This window comes from Asterias amurensis, chromosome 3, assembly GCF_032118995.1.
Source record: "Asterias amurensis chromosome 3, ASM3211899v1".
Classification (NCBI taxonomy): Eukaryota; Metazoa; Echinodermata; class Asteroidea; order Forcipulatida; family Asteriidae; genus Asterias; species Asterias amurensis.
In genome coordinates, this window is record NC_092650.1 from 5,720,731 (window position 1) to 5,744,343 (window position 23,613).

The window sequence follows — 23,613 nt, forward strand, 5'->3', positions numbered from 1 at the left end:
GGCTTGAATAAATAAGTGCATCAAGCATGATTGCTCCGTGGTCAAGCCAACCTGTATTATACCTTTTTGAATATAGCACTAAAATAATGTATATTCAGTCAGAGAAGGCGTCGGGTGTTTAAACTGGATTAAATTGCTTCAAAGGGAATTCAAAACGACACAACGCGTGACTTTGTTGCTATGGTAACACAGTGATCCTCGGTGCGGTATTTTCTCTTGGAGTGCATTCATGCATGAAAGTGTTCGTTAGAGTAATAATATACTTGTTCAAGCATGGTTAAATAACACAGCTTCATGAGTTAAATATCGCGCGCCTTTAATAATTAATAATATAAAATTATTTTATTATTGCTATTAAAGGCAGTGGACACTATTGGTAACTACTCAAAATAACTGTTAGCACAAAACCATACTTGGTGACGAGTTATGGGGAGAGCTAGGTTGATGGTATAAAACATTGTGAAAAACAGCTCCCTCTGAAATGACATTGTTTTCGAGAAAGAAGTAATTTTCCACGAATTTGATTTCGAGACCTCAGATTTAGAATTTGAGGTCTCGAAATCAACCATCTAAACTCACACAACTTCGTGTGTGACAAGGGTATTTTTTTCTTTCATTATTATCTCGGAACTTCGATGACCGATTAACCTCAAATTTTCACAGGTTTGTTATTCTATGCATATGTTGAGATACACCAAGTGTTAAGACTTGTCTTTGACAATTACCAATAGTGTCCAGTATCTTTAAGACACTGTACACGTTTGGTTATTGTCAAAGACCAGTGTTCTCACTTGATGTATCCCATCATAAGCATAAAATAACAAGTCTGTGAAAATTTGGGCTCAATTGGTCATCAAAGTTGCGAGAAAATGATAAAAGAAAAACACCCTTGTTGGACGAATTTGTATGCTTTCATTAGGTATTTCTAGCTATAGAAGTCTTTTATTATTTTAGTGAGAAACCTCTTTCTCAAAAACTATGTTACTTCAGAGGGAGTCGTTCCCCACAATGTTTTATCAACAGCTCTCCCATGCTTGTTACCAAGTCAGTTTTTAAGTAAATATTTGTTTTGAGTAATTACCAAGCGCGTACCTTCCCTTTAAGCCTAATATCCTTCCTTTTTATTTTAACAATGCGCTATATATTTAAAAAATATTTTTAAACTATTCTCTACCAATTTCGACGACCAATTAAGTTAACATGTTCACATGATTGTTATTTTATGCATATTTTATGTTGAAATAAGTTTTATTGTATTGTATTTTGAAGAATTGTGTTGTTGAGATACACCTTAGTGAGAAGATTGGTCTTTGAAAATTACTATTATTGTCCCGTGCCTATAATGCTTTTACTTTACACAATCATAATGTTTATTAAAGCACCGTATACTAAAAACTTTCCCGAGAGTTTGTGTGAATAGGAAAAACACAGACAAATCACTTGGTTGGAATTACGAACCCACGACCTTTGCATAGTTAGGACAGGTGTCTAATTATACAACTGGGCCCAATTTCATGGCTCTGCTTACCGTAAGCACAGAATCGGTGCTTACGGAAGCAGGGAATTCTGTGCTTACGGCAAGCGTATTTCACAGGTTAGCGGCGAATTTGGGCTTCTGCGCGTGCGTACTCCACGTTACTAAGGCATTTTACGCGTACACAAGGCTAGCGCAGAAATTCGGCGCTTGCACGTAAGCGGGGAATCGCGATCGTAAGCGCAGAATTCGGCGGTAAGCAGAGCCATGAAATTGGGCCCCGAGCTCAAAAGCTACGGATTTAACAATCAAAATTGTCAAAGACCAGTTGGTTTCACTCGGTGAATACTCAGCATACATTAAAAAACCTGTGGAAATTTGAACTCAATATTGGTCTTCTGAGTTGCGAATAAATAATTGGGGGAAAAAACACCTTTGAAGCACAAGTTAGTGTGGTTTTAGATGCTTGAATTCGGGACCTCAGCTGAGGTGTCGAGGAAAAAACAAAACATTGGCTATTGATGTACAAACAACAAATTGCCGCCCTTTTACATTTAGTTTGCATTTTGCGCGGGTTAGACTCTAGGGTTGTATCCAGCTGTTTCTATCGCAACGTCACTCCCGAGTTTTATGACCACCAAGGTTGGAAATCGTGGAAAGCCATAAATGCAATGTAAAACCAGATAGAAGTTTGTAACAATGTCACACAATATTCAAACATATTAAGTTGAATTTGTTGGAAACAAAGAAAGCAATCACGGGAGGTATTTTATTAAATTGACATTTTTCAGAACATACTGAAGTGGGTACACCTTTTACCGGGATTGAGTGTTTTATAAACGGCGTTCGGCCGCCATGCAAACCAGCGCGATTCGTTTAACATAGGCCCTTAGCGAATCCACGGCTTGGGCTTTGGATGCGGCTTCAGGCTTCTTTCTCTGGTCTGAAACCCTGAGCGCGTATACGCAAAGCACGCGCAATTGTCATAACAAACTGCGAGCGCCAAACTATACAATAGCCTGAGCCGATTCTGGAGCCGAAACCATGGTTGCGTCAAGGGCCATAGAAATGTCTATTATATCAGCCCCATCTCATTAGACACTGATGTACAACGGCTCTTTACTCTTAGTTGAGAAGTTGAGGTGTTGAACATGTCCTGGTAGTTTTGTCGAGGTTAGCTTTATAGATCACTGCGTTTTCTCCGGTTGAAATTAGTACTCAAAAATGGCGTTGTTGCAGTGTTCAATCACCCTGCTGACTTTCTCATCATTTCTCGCGAGTAGTTTCTTCATTTCCACCAAGGCCTGTTCAAACTGCCGCGAGCCGTGGGTGGAATTCAACGGTCACTGTTACTTAATGGTCACGGACAAACGCAACTTTCAGGATGCGGAAAATCACTGTCAATCCCGTTCGAAGTCTGGCAGACCGTCGCATCTCATCACAGTCGAGAGCGAGGAAGAAAACCTCTTTCTGAAGAACTACACCATCGCTGTGTTCGGACCAGGCCACTTTGCTCTGTGGATCGGGCTCAACGATAGGGCTGTCTCTACGGACTTCGTCTGGGTCGACGGGAGCGAAGCGACTTACCGTAATTTTAAGCCGGGGGAGCCGAGCCATAACTGGGGCGAGGACTGCGTGGTTCTGTGGTACGGGGAGGAATGGAATGACTTCACCTGCTCGAATGCTGTCGAGTTTGTGTGCAAGATGCCCGGTAGATTTTCACGTTATAACTAAATGCAAGTGAGTATAATATGAGGAGGATTGGAAATAAGTTGAGAAATTAACTTGACTGTGTGGATACTATTCGGAATTGGTGTTGTTTTTTGGCCACCCCCTCCCCCCCCCCCCCCACCAATTGAAAAGGTATAGTGATATTTCAAAGGAGTACCAAGCTATCTATGGCTAACTCACTTAATACAGGGTTAAAGAACAAAAACTTAAAACATCCGTCTCCAAAAGCCTAATTTGATCGGACCAACTTCCGGTAAATATTACTGTTTTGTGTTTCACGTTAGGTTTGCATGAAATTATATGAGAATTAACCATTAACAATTAATATCACTCCTTAAAGCAATTGGACGCTTTCGGTAAACAGTATTATTCAAGGCCCAAACTTCGTGTATCACAACTTATATATAAAATAACAAACCTGTGAAAATTTAGGCTCAATCGGTCATCGGAGTCGGGAGTAAATAAAGGGAAAACGCACCCTTGTTTCCGTGCACGTTTCGCTGTGTCATGACTTGTGTTTAAAATAATCCGTAATTCTCGATATCGAGAACTGATATTGCTTTAATGATTTCTCAACAAGTAAAGTATTTCATGGAATAATATTTCAAGAGAAGTCTTTCACCATTAAATCTGTGAACTTGTTCTGTTCCGAAAGTGTCTAATGGCTTTAAAGACACGGACACTATTGGTAATTGTCAAAGACCAGTATTCTCCCGTGTATCTCAACATATGCATAACATAACAAACCTGTGAAAATTTTAGCTCAATTGGTCGTCGGAGTTGCGAGATAACTATGAAAGAAAAAACACCCTTGTCACACGAAGTTGTGTGCTTTCAGATGCTTGATTTCGAGACCTAAAATTCTAAACTTGAGGTCTCGAAATCAAATTCGTGAAAAATTACTTCTTTCGCGAAAACTACGTCAATTCAGAGGGAGCCGTTTCTCACAATGTTTTATTCTATCAACAGCTCCCCATTACTCGTTACCAAAATGAGTTTTTTTTTTTTTTTTTTTTTTTGGGGGGGGGGACTACAAACTTGTAATTTATCTGCAACCACATTATTACTTCCAAGTAAACCAATTCCCAAAACGATTTCGAAGGCTGATGTTGTTCTAACCAAGTATTTGCCATTCATTTCAGAAGACTGATTACCAAACGTATATCTCCCCTTTAACTGTTACTCTTGAGCGAAAATTTCTATTATGCTTTCAGCAAAAGTGTCAATGCTGCGTGTGGCTTAACAGCTAACCTGCTATATATACCGCGTTTTCATTAGACTTAACTCAAGTCCAAATCAGGTGCCATCGCCAGAATTGTTTTGTGATGCTTTGCCTTCCCTAGCCACCTGGGCCCAATTTTATAGAGCTGCTTAGCATACAATTTTGCTTACCATGAAATTTCTTCCTTGGTAAAAAAAAAAGATACAACCAAATTTCCACGTTTTCAGGATAAGCAAACAACAGCTGAATACCACCAACAAGCAATATGCAACAAATGGAAATTTGGTTGGTATCCAGTTTTTATCAATGAAGAAATTTCATGCTAAGCAATTTTGCTTAGTAGCTTTATGAAATTGGGTCCAGTTCTGTATACGGCTTGTTTGCTAGTTGGCGCGATAATGCTTGGGGACCTCTCACACGAAAACGGGACTTGAACCAAGTCTACGTTTTCATAGATTTGCATCATCAATAATGCAGGTCCCTTTATTTGTTATGCAAAAATGTGTACACATGGGCAATATACTAAAAGGCAAGACTAGTTTGGTTAGCTCTTTTGAGGAGGAATTATTTCGACTATAATGGATCATGCATTATAGTAAAAATCAACCAAAATGGTTGAGAAATAATGTGGTTGTTAACAATCAAATTAAAATAGCAACAGCGTATTATTTTACTACACGCTTGGTTTCACAATGGTGGACTCAACAAAAAGCGGAAAATGTCAATGGGAATCCTCAACAAACGAATGAAATATCTTGAAGCGTAACAAATAAATAATATTGATAAAATACACAGACCAAGTTCCATTTCCTTGAAAATAAAATAAAGGTTTTATTTTAGGAACATAATATTAATTTTTAATCCATGTACCTACGTCACGATCTGTTTTTTGGTTTATCGACCCGTTTTCGCGTAGCTCTCGGACATTGTTTCGATCAGATAATTTTACGTCAGAAACTTGTTTCCCTTCAATATTAGTTGCCAAACCACGTCAAGTGTGACTTAATGTCCTAAATATATTGGATTTATTAATAATTAGTCCTGTGGTTAATCCGTGTTGCTAGACAGACTACAGAACGCGCTTTAAAACACTGGGCCGATTTCACAAAGCAATAAAATTCATCGTAAGACAAATCTTCAGTATCGCCATAGTGATCTCTGTTGTGACTGCAGTTATTGGCAATTACTCAAAATAGTTATTAGCATATAAAAACTTACTTGGAAACGAGCAAAGGAGAGCTGTTGATAATATAAAAAATTGTGAGAAACAGCTCCCTCTGAACATAGTTTGCGAAAAAGAGGCAATTTCTCACTCAAACAATATTTTAAAACGTCAGCTGAAACCTTCATTTCTTCCTGAAAGCACACAAACTTGTATCTTTAGTATGTTTTTTTTTTTTCGTTTATGACTCTTCTCTTGCAACTTCGATTACCAGTTGATTCCAAGTGAGAAAAACTGGTCTTTGACAATGACCAAACGTGTCCATCCCCAGTACCTTTAAGAAGCCTCTGTATTATTGTTTGATATTTCATTAAATGCAATATTTTGTAAACGAATAATAGGTTGCAGTGGGTTAAACCTAGACACGCAAACGTTGCTTGTAATTAAATTGCCTTAACTCGACACGATGGGGTGGTTTATAAATGTGGTTGTCATAGGAACCGCACCCTCTTTTATGAACTGAGAGAAGGCGTATACCTGCAATAATAATAAAACCTGAGCAAGAACTTCTCATATGGTTTTTCAGAAATCAATATCTCGGTCGTGGCGAGTTTGCGCGGCTGGCGATACTGTAGGAAATTTTGATATTACTTCCGTAACTCGTGCACTCAGTCAGGGGCTAAATATGAATGATCATAGCTCAAGCTTGGTTTACATTACAACCATTGGACACTTTCGGTAAATAGTATTGTCCAAAAGGCACACGGGAACGGGAAAACGGGAAAACCCATCCTTGTATCCGCACGTTTCGCCGTGTCATGACATGTGTTTAAAGTAAATCCGTAATTCTCACTATCGAGAATTGATATTGTTTTAGTGTTTTCTCAAAAAGTAAAGCATTTCATGGACTAATATTTCAAGAGAAGTCTTTCACCACTACCTTCTGTAAACCCTGCAAAATATTTGTAAATCAGTGAACTTTAAAGCCATTGGACACTTTCGGTAAACAGTATTGTCCAAAGGCCCACACTTCGTGTATCACAACTTATATAAAATAACAAACCTGTGAAAATTTAGGCTCAATCGGTCATCGGCGGAGTCGAGAGAAAATAACGGGAAAACCCACCCTTGTTTCCGCACTTTTCGTCGTGTCATGACATGTGTTTAAAATAAATCCGTAACGAAAATTGATAATTGTTGTAATGTTTTCTCTAAAAGTAAAGCATTTCATGGAATAATAATATTTCAAGAGAAGTCTTTCACCATTATCTTCTGTAAACCCTTTAAATTATTTGTAAATCTGTGAACTTTTTTGTTCTCTTCCGAACTTGTGTATAATGGCTTTAAAGGCACTGCACACTTATGCTAATTTGTCATAGACCAGTATTCTCACTTGGTGTATCCTCCCAAAACATGCAAAAAATAAATCAATCCGTGAAAATGAATCGGTTCCAAAAACCAAAGGTATGCTTTGCCTTTTAAATAGGTATCACAAGTGTATAATGGTCATGTCAGTTCGTTGCGTCACACCATGCATTCTTTCAACATGGCGTCTTATAAAAATGTTCATTTTGTTATATTAATTTCCAACTGCAGAAACATGCAAGATCAATGTTATGAATCAACAATAAGACCTCAAGACCTTGGACTTATACCAACAGTGCACTGGAAATGGCAGTCACCGAGCAGCAAATAGAACTTTTAGACACATCCATTCTAGGTCACATTCGTCACCGTTTCACAAAGAGCCACTTATAAATAATTACTTTATCGAGATTTAGATCACTACTGTGCATGATTTAAAGGCAGTGGACACTTTTGGTAATTACTCAAAATAATTATCAGCATAAAACCTCACTTGGTAACGAGTAATGGGGAAAGGTTGATAGTATAACATATTGTGAGAAACTGCTTTTTCTGAAGTGACGTAGTTTTTGAGAAAGAAGTAATTTTCAACGAATTTGATTTCGAGGCCTCAAGTTTAGAACTTAAGGTCTCGAAATCAACCACCTAAACGCACACAACTTCGTGTGACAAGGGTGTTTTTTCTTTCATTATTATCTCGCAACTTCGACGACCAATTGAGCTCAAGGTTTGTTATTTCATGCATATGTTGAGATACACCAAGTGAGAAGACTGGTCTTTGATAATTACCAATAGTGCCCACTGTCTTTAAACTTAATCTGGTAAGCATATTATTTTTGTTATGCTTAGCTTGTTTTGGGGCTATATAAGCAGCTCCATTTTGGAGACTGATGAGTGATGCCATCATTATATCGCTTCAACAACCGGGAATAACGAACGGTCATTGTCAAGTCAATCAAGAAACTTATGTAGAAGCCAACTAATGGTGCATTTTTGTTAAAGTAACATGGCAACTGTCAAGATTGGTATGGTTAGATGAAGTAGCATAGTTATACCTGTACTGATAATGTTATGCATAAAAAAAACCATAATCATTTAAACATTTCGGACAAAAGCACAAAACTTGTTCCACATCATATGGCGGCCATTTTGGATTTTCAAGTTGCAGCCATAGTAAGTCTTCGTGGTTCCTATTAAAAAATGTTGTCTGACTAAAGAATGGTCACATTGACTTTAAAAACCGGAATCCATGTTCTGCGAGATTGCCCATTAAAGATGCTATGCCAGATTTTTGGCCGATTTAACCCCAAAATTTTGATTTAAAATTCAATAGGTATTTTGATGGGGGTCGAGAAAGTTACAAGATTTCATTTGAGCCATTGCTCGAAAAGGTCCGCCAATTATTAGTAGCAGTGAAATAAATTAGTGTTCAAAACTAGTTTTTGTCGGGATCAAGACCATATATCACGTGACCAACTCATGTGTTTTATAAGAAACGTGGGGCCAAACATCTGGCATAGCATCTTTAAACATCGACCTTGGGTTTTGTTAGTCTATTATTAAGTTAATCAATATTAACGAAGTTGAACTGATAGGAAAGATAGACGTTTTTTGATGGACCATTCCGATGAAGCTATTATTAATTGCGTTGCTAAATATCTTTGTATTTACAAAAAAATCAAACTGCGTGATTAGGTTTATATTAGGCAATGTTTTTATATTGTGTTCTAAGTCAACACAGTTATTAGTGTTTTCGTACGACGTCTTCTGCACTAATTGTTAGTTTATACTCGCTCTAAATGGGAGGGATCTAACACTTAAAGGCAGTGGACACTATTGGTAATTACTAAAAAATAATTATTGGCATAAAACCTTTCTTGGTGACGAGTATGGGGAGAGGTTGATAATATAAAACATTGTGAGAAACGGCTCCCTCTGAAGTGCCATAGTTTTCGAGAAAGAAGTAATTTTCCACGAATTTGATTTCGAGACCTCAGGTTTAGAATTTGAGGTCCCGAAATCAACCATCTAAACGCACACAACTTCGTGTGACAAGGGTGTTTTTTCTTTCTTCATTATCTCGGAACTTCGTTGACCGATTGCGCTCAAATTTGTACAGGTTTGTTATTTTATGCATGTGTTGAGTTGAGATACACCAACTGTGAAGGTTAGTCTTTGACAATTACCAATAGTGTCCACTGCCTTTAATAAAGGATTGTAATAAGGGACCAATCATTTTCTCGATTCAACATTTTCAAAATGCTTAGTTAATGGATTGGTCCCTGATTATTACAACCCTTTTGATTAATCTTAACATCCCTCTCATTATAGAGTGTGTAATACTCATGTTTACCATCCCCTGGTTACGGGGTTTGTTCCACTTTCAGAATAGAATAAACTACACTACAGTATAATCAATATTTTATCAAGACAATTGAAAGATTAATTTCCCCACATAACCTTGCACAGAGATTGCCCATTAAAGATGCTATGCCAGATTTTTGGCCGATTTAACCCCAAAATTTTGATTTAAAATTCAATAGGTATTTTGATGGGGGTCGAGAAAGTTACAAGATTTCATTTGAGCCATTGCTCGAAAAGGTCCGCCAATTATTAGTAGCAGTGAAATAAATTAGTGTTCAAAACTAGTTTTTGTCGGGATCACGACCATATATCACGTGACCAACTCTTATGTGTTTTATAAGAAACGTTTTAAATTTTTGTCAAGGGTCCTGACCATTAAAAGTAAAAGCTAAACTTTTTTTTCGTTAGAGCGGGTGATACTCTTTGAAATACCATTCACTCAAAAAATCTATTTTGTAATGTTTGGGGCCAAAAATCTGGCATAGCATCTTTAAACATCAACCTTGGGTTTTGTTAGTCTATTATTAAGTTAATCAATATTAACGAAGTTGAACTGATAGGAAAGATAGACGTTTTTTGATGGACCATTCCGATGAAGCTATTATTAATTGCGTTGCTAAATATCTTTGTATTTACAAAAAAATCAAACTGCGTGATTAGGTTTATATTAGGCAATGTTTTTATATTGTGTTCTAAGTCAACACAGTTATTAGTGTTTTCGTACGACGTCTTCTGCACTAATTGTTATTTTATACTCGCTCTAAATGGGAGGGATCTAACACTTAAAGGCAGTGGACACTATTGGTAATTACTCAAAATAATTATTGGTATAAAACCTTTCTTGGTGACGAGTATGGGGACAGGTTGATAATATAAAACATTGTGAGAAACGGCTCCCTCTGAAGTGCCATAGTTTTCGAGAAAGAAGTAATTTTCCACGAATTTGATTTCGAGACCTCAGGTTTAGAATTTGAGGTCCCGAAATCAACCATCTAAACGCACACAACTTCGTGTGACAAGGGTGTTTTTTCTTTCTTCATTATCTCGGAACTTCGTTGACCGATTGCGCTCAAATTTGTACAGGTTTGTTATTTTATGCATGTGTTGAGTTGAGATACACCAACTGTGAAGGTTAGTCTTTGACAATTACCAATAGTGTCCACTGCCTTTAATAAAGGATTGTAATAAGGGACCAATCATTTTCTCGATTCAACATTTTCAAAATGCTTAGTTAATGGATTGGTCCCTGATTATTACAACCCTTTTGATTAATCTTAACATCCCTCTCATTATAGAGTGTGTAATACTCATGTTTACCATCCCCTGGTTACGGGGTTTGTTCCACTTTCAGAATAGAATAAACTACACTACAGTATAATCAATATTTTATCAAGACAATTAAAAGATTAATTTCCCCACATAACCTTGCACAGAGATTGCCCATTAAAGATGCTATGCCAGATTTTTGGCCGATTTAACCCCAAAATTTTGATTTAAAATTCAATAGGTATTTTGATGGGGGTCGAGAAAGTTACAAGATTTCATTTGAGCCATTGCTCGAAAAGGTCCGCCAATTATTAGTAGCAGTGAAATAAATTAGTGTTCAAAACTAGTTTTTGTCGGGATCACGACCATATATCACGTGACCAACTCTTATGTGTTTTATAAGAAACGTTTTAAATTTTTGTCAAGGGTCCTGACCATTAAAAGTAAAAGCTAAACTTTTTTTCGTTAGAGCGGGTGATACTCTTTGAAATACCATTCACTCAAAAAATCTATTTTGTAATGTTTGGGGCCAAAAATCTGGCATAGCATCTTTAAACATCAACCTTGGGTTTTGTTAGTCTATTATTAAGTTAATCAATATTAACGAAGTTGAACTGATAGGAAAGACAGACGTTTTTTGATGGACCATTCCGATGAAGCTATTATTAATTGCGTTGCTAAATATCTTTGTATTTACAAAAAAATCAAACTGCGTGATTAGGTTTATATTAGGAAATGTTTTTATATTGTGTTCTAAGTCAACACAGTTATTAGTGTTTTCGTACGACGTCTTCTGCACTAATTGTTAGTTTATACTCGCTCTAAATGGGAGGGATCTAACACTTAAAGGCAGTGGACACTATTGGTAATTACTAAAAAATAATTATTGGCATAAAACCTTTCTTGGTGACGAGTATGGGGAGAGGTTGATAATATAAAACATTGTGAGAAACGGCTCCCTCTGAAGTGCCATAGTTTTCGAGAAAGAAGTAATTTTCCACGAATTTGATTTCGAGACCTCAGGTTTAGAATTTGAGGTCCCGAAATCAACCATCTAAACGCACACAACTTCGTGTGACAAGGGTGTTTTTTCTTTCTTCATTATCTCGGAACTTCGTTGACCGATTGCGCTCAAATTTGTACAGGTTTGTTATTTTATGCATGTGTTGAGTTGAGATACACCAACTGTGAAGGTTAGTCTTTGACAATTACCAATAGTGTCCACTGCCTTTAATAAAGGATTGTAATAAGGGGCCAATCATTTTCTCGATTCAACATTTTCAAAATGCTTAGGTAATGGATTGGTCCCTTATTATTACAACCCTTTTGATTAATCTTAACATCCCTCTCATTATAGAGTGTGTAATACTCATGTTTACCCTCCCCATGGTTACGGGGTTTGTGTCACTTTCAGAATAGAATAAACTACACTACAGTATAATCAATATTTTATCAAGACAATTGAAAGATTAATTTCCCCACATAACCTTGCACAGAAGAAATTACTTCCTGGCAAATGCTCACGTGTTGGCCTATGTCTCAATTCTCACGGTATTAAACAATGGAGGTTGCTTGTTGGCTTTTGTTCCCCTGTGCATCACAATTAAACAGGCTGAGCGTGTTTCCCCGCTAAATTAGTTAATTTTAAAGGCGGTTGTTGCTAGGCCTACACCTATATTTATATAGACTTGCAAAACATTATGCACTAGTTTTAGTTGTTTGCAATGCCTGGCGCATAACCATCTAGCTATGGATTTTGTTTTGTTGTATTCTTAATTAATTCAGATTTTGGGGGTTGAACAAAGAATTGACTAGAGTGGGATTCGAACCAACGACCTCCGGATTAACGTGCCGGCGCTCTACCAACTGAGCTATCTAGCCCTATGTTGGCGGGGTTCCTTAATTAATTCTGAAAGGATTTTGTTTATCCATACTTTATAACAACACGTCCCTGACGTCTATGCACCGTACAAACATGACAAAATACCATCTGAACTACTGAAACTACGTTATCTAGGCACCATCTTTGCTCCGTACACTTTAGGGCCTACGTATGCATCCAGGTCATGGCTGGATTTTTTTCTCTTTCAGAGGGCAAGGCCACTTTCATTTTGTGAAGGGCACTTCCTTTGGAAAACCTAAAAGTGATTGGGAATGTTTTGAGGGGCACGAAGGCCAAGACCAAGGAAACAGTGGCCATTGACTCTACTGTGGCCACGGAATTGCCCATTATGCATCCATGTCATGGCTGGATTTTTTCTCTTTGAAAGGGCAAGGCCACTTTCATTTCAATATAAAAGTCTATGGGAATGTTTTGAGGGGCACCAAGGCCAAGACCAAAGAAACGGAGGCCATTGACTCTAGTGGCCACGAGGTTGTCCATTATGAATCCATGTCATGGCTGGATATTTTCTCTTTCGGAGGGCAAGGCCACTTTCATTTTGTGAAGGGCACTTCCTTTTGAAAACCTAAAAGTCTATGGGAATGTTTTGAGGGGCACGAAGGCCATGACCAACGAAACGGAGGCAATTGACTCTACTGTGGCCGCGGAGTTGCTCATTACGCATCCATGTCATGGCTGGATTTGTTCTCTTTCAGAGGGCAAAGCCACTTTCATTTTGTGAAGGGCACTTCCTTTGGAAAACCTAAAAGTCTATGGGCATGTTTTGAAGGGACACCAAGGCCAATAGCAGGGCATCAGAACCCTGCACTATGCTTCATACAACATATTAGTTTATGCTTCAAACTCTCACAACATTTAGATGACAAATGAGAGAGCCGTTATGGATTCATACTAAATTTGAGATGGACAATCAAAACAAATCAGCACAAGTGGATAAACTCGCAATGTTTCAAATCAAAAGATACTAAATTTATTTATTTATCAGAACCACAAAGGCCTTTCCCTTTATAGTATGTTAATCTATAGCTACAAAAAAATGATCAGACAAAATTTCATGGCGAGTATGAACAAATTATCACATAATTTTTATAACCTGAACGAAAGAATTATAAAAAGCACCATCAAGGTAGGATATCAACATTTACATGTTAATAAAAAAAAACATGATTGTTTCATAATTTTTTGTTGTAAGAAAACTAACTTCATAAAAAAATATCGTTAGAACACAATTTGTCTCACCTGATGAAAAAATCAGATGATAAAGTTTGGTGTTTTAATAACTTTGGCATAATTTTGTAGGAATCTTATATGAAAAACCTTTTAGCACAACACTACCTCAGTGTAATTGGTAATTGCATGGGACCCACCCGAGGTTTCTCACACTAATAGATATTTAATAAAATCATCATTTTTTAAATTGACTGAAAACCAGTTGAAGGAGGGAACCTATAAAAAATAGTTATGAAGTTAATTGATTAGTTGATGTAAATTTTAATATTTGAGTGAGAAACTACCTCTTTCTCAAAAAATACATTAGCTGTTTCTCACAATGTTTTATGCTATCACTAGCTCCCTATTGATCGTTTTTATGCCGACATTTTGAGTTATAACCAGTAGTGTCTAGTACCTTTAACAGAGGTGGATATTAATCAATTAAACACATTTGTTTTATATAAAATTTTATTTTTACATGTTTTTATATAAAGTTGCATGATCCATCACATGAAGAAGCATTTCATAATAGAGTCATGAAATTTCATCACTTCTATGGAGAGTATAAATTATCAATAATAAAAAAAAAATCAGAAAACCAAAACAAAAACCTGATTCATCAATGCCCCTGAAGAATGTATTATCTTTTTACAAATAAAATTTGCTTTATTTACTTATTTTTACCCGAAACGGTCTTTGAAAGAGTTTCACATTACAAATAATTTTTCTTTAGAAAAAAAAAAACAATAGAGAAATTTTGGATAGGACTGTACAGCAACAACAGTAAACGAGAAGTAATTATACCTCCCCCACCAAAATGTATTAAAAAGAGGTGGTTAAACAGCACCGTTCCATACATATCTGGTTTTATTTTACTCAGTTAAATTATTTTAATAATTATTATCTTATAAGTAAAGCTGCACTTTTGCACCCTGCCAAAAACAAACAATTGTAAGGTTACCACAATTACTTTAGCACATTTGAAAATCTTTGGAATGATTTCATACTATAGGACGGCTGATAAATGAATACTGCATTTAGGAAATACTTCCCTTTACATGTTTTTTCTTTCGGTCTTCCTTTCTCCTCAAAACACGTTCAAACTTCTCCCATTTTTTTTACAGCGCTATAGAGCAAGTAAAAAGAGGTTGACCGCAATTGGTGATGTTTTCAAAACAAACAAATTACACTCAAGAGTTCAGTAAAGCATCTATTTAACAAGCTCTCTCTCCTGCTTATTAGAGAGAAAAAAATATATATAAATTAAACATTCCTTAGAGGAGTTATGTCTATTTCAATCAAGGTACTCATTTTGTATGCTGTCCACAGAATACTTGACAAAACCCTTTCCTTTTTTTCTCAGATGTTAAGATTCAGTCAAGCATTACCAATCCATGGACAGCTACAAACATGAGTGCTTTCAGTGAAACACCCAACTTCTCTTAGAAATGATCGATTTCTTAGAAATGATCGATTTGTTTCATTATTTTTTTTTACAGACAAGCACAAAATAATGCTTGTTTAATATGTGCTTCACTTGGGTTTTGAGTGTCAGTTTTTTTTGTTTTTAAATCATAAATCTTTGTCAACTTCATTTTGACTCACCCTGTATGACTGGTCTAAAACTTGCTAGCAGAAATTGACCACAGCCAAAAAGGTATCTTCAGGAAACCTGGTGTCATGGCAGCCAGCCATGGGTGCCCCGACATTTTCAAAAGTGACTTGATTTGTCGGAAGTTTAACGGATTAGAGCCATCAATGTCGGTGAAGCCGTATTCCTCGCCCAGCTCAGCAGTCAAGAGAATACGCCCAGATTTCTTCATGATGTTTTGGTCTGAATAAAAAGTAAGCAGAGATAAGTGTTCCAAGACATTAATAACAATAATAATACACAGTTTTTATTATGCACTTTTCACACCCGAAGGGTGTCTCAAAGCGTTTCTGACATTATTACTCCTGGTCACTGGGCCATTTAATTCATTCCTTAAACCATCTCAGCTCCCTGGTGAGTATACAGCCTGTGCATCAAATATAAGCTACTAAGATAAATCAATCACAAGAACCATCTCTGCCCTCACAGGTACCCATTTACCCCTGGGTGGAGAGAATCAATTATAGTTAAGTGTCTTGCTCAGGGACATAAGTGTCACGACCATGACTCGATTCCACACTCTGCAGAACGGAAACACCAGAGTTCTAGTTCGGGGCTCTTGTCCACTCGGCCATTACACCCAACAGACACCCCCATTGAGATACAAAAGATGAGGTCAAGTTGCTGCTGAGCGCATCTCGCTCGTCAGAGCAATATTCATCCAAGTAGACTGGTGCTGTTAAAAAATCTTTCATAAAATTAATAAAAAATTAACAAAATCTATAACAGTCTCTAGCTATATAGTTAACTTACCCTGAGCAAGACAGGCAACCGCTTTACCAGGATACTCAACCGATTCCCCAAATTGGAAGACGTCCAACTGAAAGATAAAAAACAAAATTCTCCATAAGAATTTGTTGAATTAAAACCACAGGGAATTAACCCTAACTCTTGGGGCATTTTGGGCTCTCTAAATCCCAGTTCATACTTCCTGCGAATGCAATATGAATTTTACGTCACCCATTTGCGACAAATAATTTGCATCAGCTGACTTGTGCTCAACTCGTGCGAAACATTCGCTGAGAAGAGAAAACATGAGATGTCAAAATACGCTTCGCGTTCGCAGAAAGTATGAACCACGCTTTAAGGCCCGGTCCCACTGCAGCGATAACGATAACGATAATGACGCAAAGAGAACGCATTCCATTGGTTGAAGAGCGTGTGCGTATTCTGCGTGGAGCAATTCGACCAATAGAATGCGTTTTCTTTGCGTCGTGATCGTTATCGTTTTCGTTATCGCTGCAGAGGGACCAGGCCTTAACACTACACCATTTGTTGAGTATGGTAATGGTAAACAAATTTGGGTGGATGCTTCACAAACAATTGGAAATCATGCACGTACAAATCATTAGGTGAGGTTATGTGTGAATCTCTTTTGAGCTGTGTTTATTCTGAAAGAACTGGTCGATAATCAGACCATCAGTGGTTGAATTGTTATTCATAAATACCTCAGACAGTTTCGCTATTCCTATTGGTGGAGAGCGCATCACGTGGGGGTGATTAAACCATTGATAATGACCACTGTTTATAACTGATTTTGAGCGGAGACGCAGCGCTAGTCTTGATGCAAGACGTTTCTTGTTTACGGGCGATGCAAGCGCTGTCGGTGCTGTCGGTGAGTTGGCCGCGCTGTGTGTGAAAGGAAAACCAGCGAATATGCACCAAGACTATACGCGCATGCGCACGAATGGAACCGGAAAACACACACGTACGTACGTCGTACATGTGCATGTAACGTGCATACTGAACATACCATGGAGGTGGAAACATACAGAGCTCAAACACTCGGAAGGAAACCGATAAGTTTTACAAAGTTTCTTACTTTAGTACGCCTTTTAACCAAAAAGGTATTTATGAATGGGAATCAAAGTGTGTTGAATTGGTTTTCAACTAGTGGTTTAAACCCGCCGAGGCCTGGTTCTTGATAATTTACCTCGACTTAATCTCGGGATTAAACCACTAGTTGAAAACCTCTTCACCACACATTGATTCCCTTATTAACAATGTCTCATTCAATCAGTATGCTCTGATCGTCTTCTGAAGACAATCAGAGCATACTAATCGAAACGTTACGTTGTCAACCATCGGCTCTTTTCTGAACCAGAACTTCTCAAAAGAGATTATCACAAGGTGCTCCCACAAACCTAGACTTGTTGACAAGTCGTTAAATGTCTGCCGTGGTGATAGCGTTCCGACTCTTTCCCGTGATTCCAGCGGTATTCTTGCGAGACTGCTGACCCAGCGAGACCACTGCTCTCACGACTACGATCCCATTTAACAGAGTAGAATTTGGGCAAACAGCAGTTCGCGCAAGAGCAGTGATCTTTCAAGAGCATCGCCACAACTTGACTATCTCACCGCGTGAGACCATAAACGACTTGTCCACACGTCTACCACAAACTTCACCTATACTCGCACCAAGCATAGTTTCAAATCCTACTTACAAATCCGTCTGGGAAGTTGTCGGCCTTGTCCGACAATATTGTCTCCTCAAAGATTTCTGTTTTGACTGCACCAGGCCACAATGAGATGAAAGCCACATTGCTTTTCTTCAATTCAAAAGCACAATCAGCTGCCATACGATCACACTACAGGAAAGACAAAGGAATTGGGATTGAAAGAAGATGACATTGTTGAATAGACCCACACCCTGTCACAGGGGGTATAGAAATATTCTCAGTCGTTTAATGCCAACGAAACCTATTGTTTGAAGCTCTGCATGGTGTGGCTCTGAAAAGAGCCGGTGTGATCTCGACGTTTCGAACAGTCTACTCTGCTCGTCTTCAGTAGATACCAGAGATAAACACCGGTCCGAGCAGCCATCTTGGCCCAGGACATACTTTTTCCTTTTTTACTTTCACTGGTTGATCAGGTCTTGATCCTACGTTGGTTAAAAAGTATTTCACAATTAGCGAGGCAATAAATAAGCAAAACGTACCGCTGCCTTGCCTACTCCGTAAGCCACATTAAACAAATAGTTGAGACCACCGGGAGACGACACATTGATCATCAGCCCCTGCTTGGCTGGAACCATCATCTTGGCAGCGTACCACGAGGCGATGTAGTGACATCTGGATAATGAGAAATCGTTTAAAAAGTGATATTATCCACGGCTTCTCCAATGTGCTCTAAGGGCCAGTATTGTAGCTAGACCAATAGACCTTTTCGCAAATACCGGGGCGCGCGCGTAAAGCTTGGAATTAGGTGCATTGTGGTCTAGCTGGTAGCAAAATTTGATGCATATCTATCCCACAATGCACCTAATTCAACAGTCTGCGCTTGCGCATTGGTATTTGCGATAAGGTCTATATCAGTGGTGGGCTCTAAATCCAATTTAGTCCACCAAGGGCGAGCGGCTCAGCATATTATTCATGTTCAGATATTGGGCTATCATTGCTGAAGTGCAGTATGGGGGAAATCTGTGCTGGGCAGCACAGTGTATTTTCTCAGAGTGCAGGGCGAAATTTGTTAGTTCCTAGCACCAACACACCATTGCTCCAACACTGTTAAGGGCCTTGTCACACGAGGCAACTTTTTCAGGCAACCAACTGAGTCAATGCTATATGACTACTGTGGTAGCACATGAGTAATTTCAGACATGAATTACAATCCTCAAGAATATTATGTGAACATTCAAATGAGAGTGAGTTCTCCTCTTGGAGATTGCCTGGAACTGGGCCCAATTTCATGGCTCTACATACTTACCGTAAGCACAGAATGGGAAGCAGGGAACTCTGTGCTTACGGCAAGTGTACTTCACTGGTTAGCAGCAATTTTTGGATTCTGTGCGTGCTCCCCATTATTCTACGCTTACAAGGCTAGCACAGAAACTTGGTGCAATTGCGCGTAAGCAGGGAATCGTAATCATTAGCGCAGAATTCAGCGGTAAGCAGAGCCATGAAATTGGGCCCAGGTTGCCTGTAAATTGCATACTCATGTGTACCCACAAGAGCAAAACTCATTCAATTTTGTTTTCCCTTTTATGAAACAGAACAGCAGACTTTATACATACCTTAATCCCACATTATTAACGGTATCCCAGGTATTTGGAGACACTTCCCAAAACTTCTTTCCGTATTGCTCTGTAAGAAGCTAAACATCCATAAAGATGGGGAAAAAAGTAACATGAACAACTTTTAGAATCAGTAAATGTTCAACACTCTCCTAATCATCCAAAGGAAGAGGTGGTCCGTTTTACTGTGTGTTCACTTATAGTCCATGGGCCAGACCAGATATGGGTACCACCTGAGGTGGCAAAACATAAATGGTGTCAAATGTTTTGTAGGATCACCCTAAGTACAAAAACATGTGATAGCATCTCCAAATGAGTAGCTTTTTAGTGTCTGATTTTCTTAGTTTTGTATTTTCCCATTAGGTTGGATTTTAATATATTTTGTTACCCAAACACTGATGTGTTTTAAGGACTGTATACTCAGTACTTTCCCAAGTTCTGTGGAAAACACACGCAGGTAAATCACTCGATGGATTTCGAACCTATGAACTTTGCATTATTAGAGCAGATGTCTTACCACTACACCACTAAGCTAGCCCAACAGGTAGAGGCAGTTTGAACAAAACTAAGAAAAGTACTGAGTATATAGTGCTTAACACACAACGGTGAAGGGGAAAAAAAAACTTCTGTCTATGGTATCATCATCATGCAGAAAATTATCTCAACATGTCCGGTGGCACTTTTGGAGCTCGGTCATGTCTGGAGAAATTGGACCAAATATCTGCATCTCTTACTTACAGACACTGCAGCATAAGCGTTGTTGACTAACACATCAAGACGTCCGTTCTGCTCTTTGGAAATCTGCTCAAATAGTTGCTTAACCTGTTCATCGTCAGCGTGATCGCACTGGACAGGGATGCATTTCCCTCCACGAGCTTCAATCTGTGAAAAGCAAATGGAAAAGAATATTCCACTGGTTGCATAAATCGCCTGATGACGCAAATGTGGAGAGTCACAGATGGCGGTCAGATTGAGCGTAGGGTGGTTGGGTTTACATAGTAGTATCTTTCCCCGCCTTCCACCTCTAGGACCCCAGTTCGAATCATACCAAAGTCAACATTTTATGTGGACTGTTTTTTCAGTCCCTACACCTGACTGCAGGGTTATCCTCCCACACCTAAAACTGAATCTTGGATAGTACAGTGATTAAGCTCGCTTTTCTGAGAGTCCTTTCAAATGAAATGAAATGAAGTGTGGCGAGACACAGACGCGACAGTCAGGTTGGGCGTACGGTGGTTGGGTTGGCGTAGTGGTATCTTCCCTCATCTTCCACCTCTAGGACCCCGGTTCGAATCATGCCATGGGCACAATGTAAAATGGCTTTTTAGTCTATACCTGACTGGAGGTTTTTCTTCCCACATCTAAAAGTGAATCTTAGATAGTACAGTGATTAAGTTCTCTTTTCTGAGAGTCCTTGGCTTTAAATGAAATAAAATATGAAGAGACACAGATGGCGGTCAGGTTGGCATAATGGTATCTTTCCTTGCCTTCAACCTCTAGGACCCCAGTTCGAATCACACCAAGGGCACTATGTGGATTGGGTTTTCAGTCCCTACCTGACTGCGTTGGTTTTCCCTGGAATATTTCTCTGGGGTTTTCCTCCCACATCTAAAACTGAAACTTCCTTCATTGTATTCTCTCCATTTGGGTTCTTGACTAGTAGATGGATTAATTTTGCTTTTCTGACAGCCGTTGGCTTCACAAGAAATGAAATTAAATTAAATCAAACAAACTGTGAAAAGATGGATGTATTTTGCTCACCTCCTCGGCTGTTGTTGTTAAAGAGCCTGAAGTTCCTGCCTTTCCATCAGACTTGGGTTTTAGCGTGCGACCTTTTTGTATTAAAGTTAATCACAACCAATAAATAATGAGCACTGACTAAGTGTTACAATTTACATACATAAATTATGCTAAACAATGGCCTGACAATTCGAGCGAGCAGAGTCTTTATTGAAGGCTAAATGTCAAAATGCATATAACCACAGGCCTTTGTTTTTGAAAAAGCAAGGGCACCAAGGCATTTTCTCCTTGGGCACCCTATGAGGATATTGTAAATTTCTGCTCAGAGCATTTCAAGGGCACCATGACCAGGGAGCACAGAGGTAACCCCCTTCGTTGCCTCTGTGAAGTATTCGGCCAGTCACAAGGTATACTGGTCATGCTGGTGTAACATAACAGACGCAATCAAGAGCAAATAAATGAAGAGAGCGGCAAGGGTTGAAAAGTCAGGCATGAACTATATTTCGCTTTTATAACTTAGTTCTCTTGAAATGTATATCTGTCAGTCGTCGGATGATGGCTCTCCAAACACGTTGGTCCTCCATTGCTGTACGCAACTCTTCCTGTCGCAGGCCAGAGTCCTGGCACAAGGTGTCCACCTCTGGTGTCCCAAATTGGGATAATGTTCACCTACTCTTAGAACTATGAGGCTTGTTCCGCTATCGCCTTCGTGGCGATGATAGCGGAATGAACCTCATAGTTATCGGAGTAAATAACGTCAACCTAGATTATTTTACCTGTGATATAAACTGTAGCCCCAGCTTCTCCAAGCTGCAAAGCAATACCTCTTCCAATGCCTCGAGTTGCACCAGTCACTAGACACACTTTTCCTGATAGTGGAAGAGCCATAATCGTCCTCTCAGTATTCCTGGATGATAGATTATTTAAATTACACCAAATTATTAATACATGATTGGTAGAGCTGATGAAAGGCTGAAAATAGTGTTTACTTTGTCATCAATCAACCATACATGAAATAATAAACCTGTACTAGACCCAGTAACTGGGGCTCCGTACTCCTTTTTTTCCCTCAAGATTTAGTAATTATCAGTCTATAGTTGCGATAACGTAACCCTCCTGCCGACGGCGCAGGAGAATTACATTTTCGCAACTATTATCAATCGCACTTTACTAAAACGACCGATAATGACAAAATTTTGATAAAACTGGGGCCCTGTATCGATCTTACTATTATTATATATATAGTGCGGGTTGTAACATTAATAATAATTAATATATAATTAAGTGGATGAATACATTATGCCTTAAAGCCATTGGACCCTTCGGTAAACAGTATTGTCCAAGGCCCACACTTCGTGTATCACCACTTTAAATATATCAAATAACAAACCTGTGAAAATTTAGGCTGAATCGGTCATCGGAGTCGGGAGAAAACAACGGAAAAACCCACCCTTGTTTCCGCGCGTTTCGCCGTGTCATGACATGTGTTTAAAATGAATTCGTAATTATCGTTGACGAGAATTTATATTGTTTTGCTGTTTTCTCCAAAAGTAAAGCATTTCATGGAATAATATTTCAAGAGAAGTCTTTCACCATGGCCTTCTGTAAACCCTGTAAGTTATTTGTAAGTCTGTGAACTTTTTTATTTTTCTAAACCGAAAGGGTCCAATGGCTTTAAATTACTAATAATTAATTAATATAATAATTAAGTGGATGAACATTATGCTTATGCGGTTAGCAAAGTTATATCATGTTCATCCGCATTATGTTCATCCACCACCACCAATTGCAGTCCTCCCCTTCATTGACAATCATCTAATGGCAATGCAGTGATTTTTAATTAAGAATAAGATAATAAACTATAAAGCCTTTAATACTCATTACTACTGCTGTATCACATAAGTTTGTTTTGTTCACCTCCATGGCTAAAATGGTGTCAGGACACTTCGTACCTTTGCCACTTCGTACCCTGGACACTTCGTACCTTTTGAAGGTACGAAGTGTCTTTGGACACTTCGTACCTTGGACACTTCGTACCTTCCCTCGAGACACTTCGTACCTTCCCGTGAGACGATTCGTACCTTCTCACGAGACACTTCGTACCTTCAGCCGAGACACTTCGGACTTCGTACCTTCAGGATTTCTGCATAGTTTCTGAATTTCTGCTAATACCAGCAAGGCAGTACCACTGACACTATCAATGATTTAATTTACAACTTTCCCGTGTGTAGCAAATTACTTAAACTATTTATATAAAGTTTCTACCTTTTTAGTCTGGGAAATTGCAGTATCTTGCTTGGTTCTTGATTGGTTGCGAAACAGTTCACAAAACTGTAACCTACATGTAGCTGAACAATCGATCATCTGTTTCTGTTATGCAACACTTTACAAAAGTTTACCCTGTCCCTTCACTACTTCTTGCTTTCTTGTGTACAGTGTCTGCATAAAAATGAGTAGAGGACTGGTACACAAGTTTAATGGTTGTGCGTAGTCTTAATTCACAACGTTTGT

General features: G+C 38.5%; 2 protein-coding genes across 4 annotated transcripts; one reads left to right on the forward strand and one right to left on the reverse strand.

Moving 5' to 3' along the window:
• The first annotated feature begins 2,691 nt into the window (after positions 1-2,691).
• LOC139934959 (alpha-N-acetylgalactosamine-specific lectin-like) lies at positions 2,692-9,272 on the forward strand. Its single transcript, XM_071929390.1, has 2 exons — positions 2,692-3,214; positions 7,186-9,272. Exon 1 carries the CDS (start codon positions 2,699-2,701, stop codon positions 3,206-3,208), a length of 510 nt encoding a protein of 169 aa, XP_071785491.1. The 5' UTR covers positions 2,692-2,698; the 3' UTR covers positions 3,209-3,214; positions 7,186-9,272.
• Positions 9,273-13,478: 4,206 nt separating this feature from the next.
• Positions 13,479-23,451, reverse strand: LOC139935316 (dehydrogenase/reductase SDR family member 1-like). Of its 3 annotated transcripts, XM_071929842.1 has the most exons (10): positions 23,368-23,451; positions 21,879-22,009; positions 21,124-21,194; positions 20,101-20,244; positions 19,363-19,442; positions 18,289-18,421; positions 17,795-17,938; positions 16,104-16,170; positions 15,305-15,533; positions 13,479-14,825 (listed from the first exon to the last, which is right to left on the reverse strand). In XM_071929842.1, the coding sequence occupies exons 2-9, from the start codon at positions 21,988-21,990 to the stop codon at positions 15,319-15,321; spliced, it is 966 nt and encodes a 321-aa protein (XP_071785943.1). In that variant the 5' UTR covers positions 21,991-22,009; positions 23,368-23,451; the 3' UTR covers positions 13,479-14,825; positions 15,305-15,318. The 3 variants fall into 3 exon arrangements, with proteins under 3 accessions (XP_071785943.1, XP_071785941.1, XP_071785942.1); XM_071929840.1 differs by having other exon boundaries at positions 13,479-15,533; XM_071929841.1 differs by lacking the exon at positions 23,368-23,451 and adding an exon at positions 22,980-22,997 and having other exon boundaries at positions 13,479-15,533.
• Positions 23,452-23,613: the final 162 nt, after the last annotated feature.

What these genes read in the sequence shown, in the direction of transcription:
- LOC139934959 (XM_071929390.1), top strand. Translation starts at nt 2,699, where the DNA reads ATGGCGTTGTTGCAGTGTTCAATCACCCTGCTGACTTTCTCATCATTT.
- LOC139935316 (XM_071929842.1), bottom strand. Translation starts at nt 21,990, where the DNA reads ATGGCTCTTCCACTATCAGGAAAAGTGTGTCTAGTGACTGGTGCAACT. An exon ending in GGCTACAGTTTATATCACAG is followed by an intron (nt 21,195 to 21,878) that starts GTAAAATAATCT and finishes TAATACAAAAAG; the next exon opens with GTCGCACGCTAAAACCCAAG. An exon ending in ACGCTTATGCTGCAGTGTCT is followed by an intron (nt 19,443 to 20,100) that starts GTAAGTAAGAGA and finishes ATGGATGTTTAG; the next exon opens with CTTCTTACAGAGCAATACGG.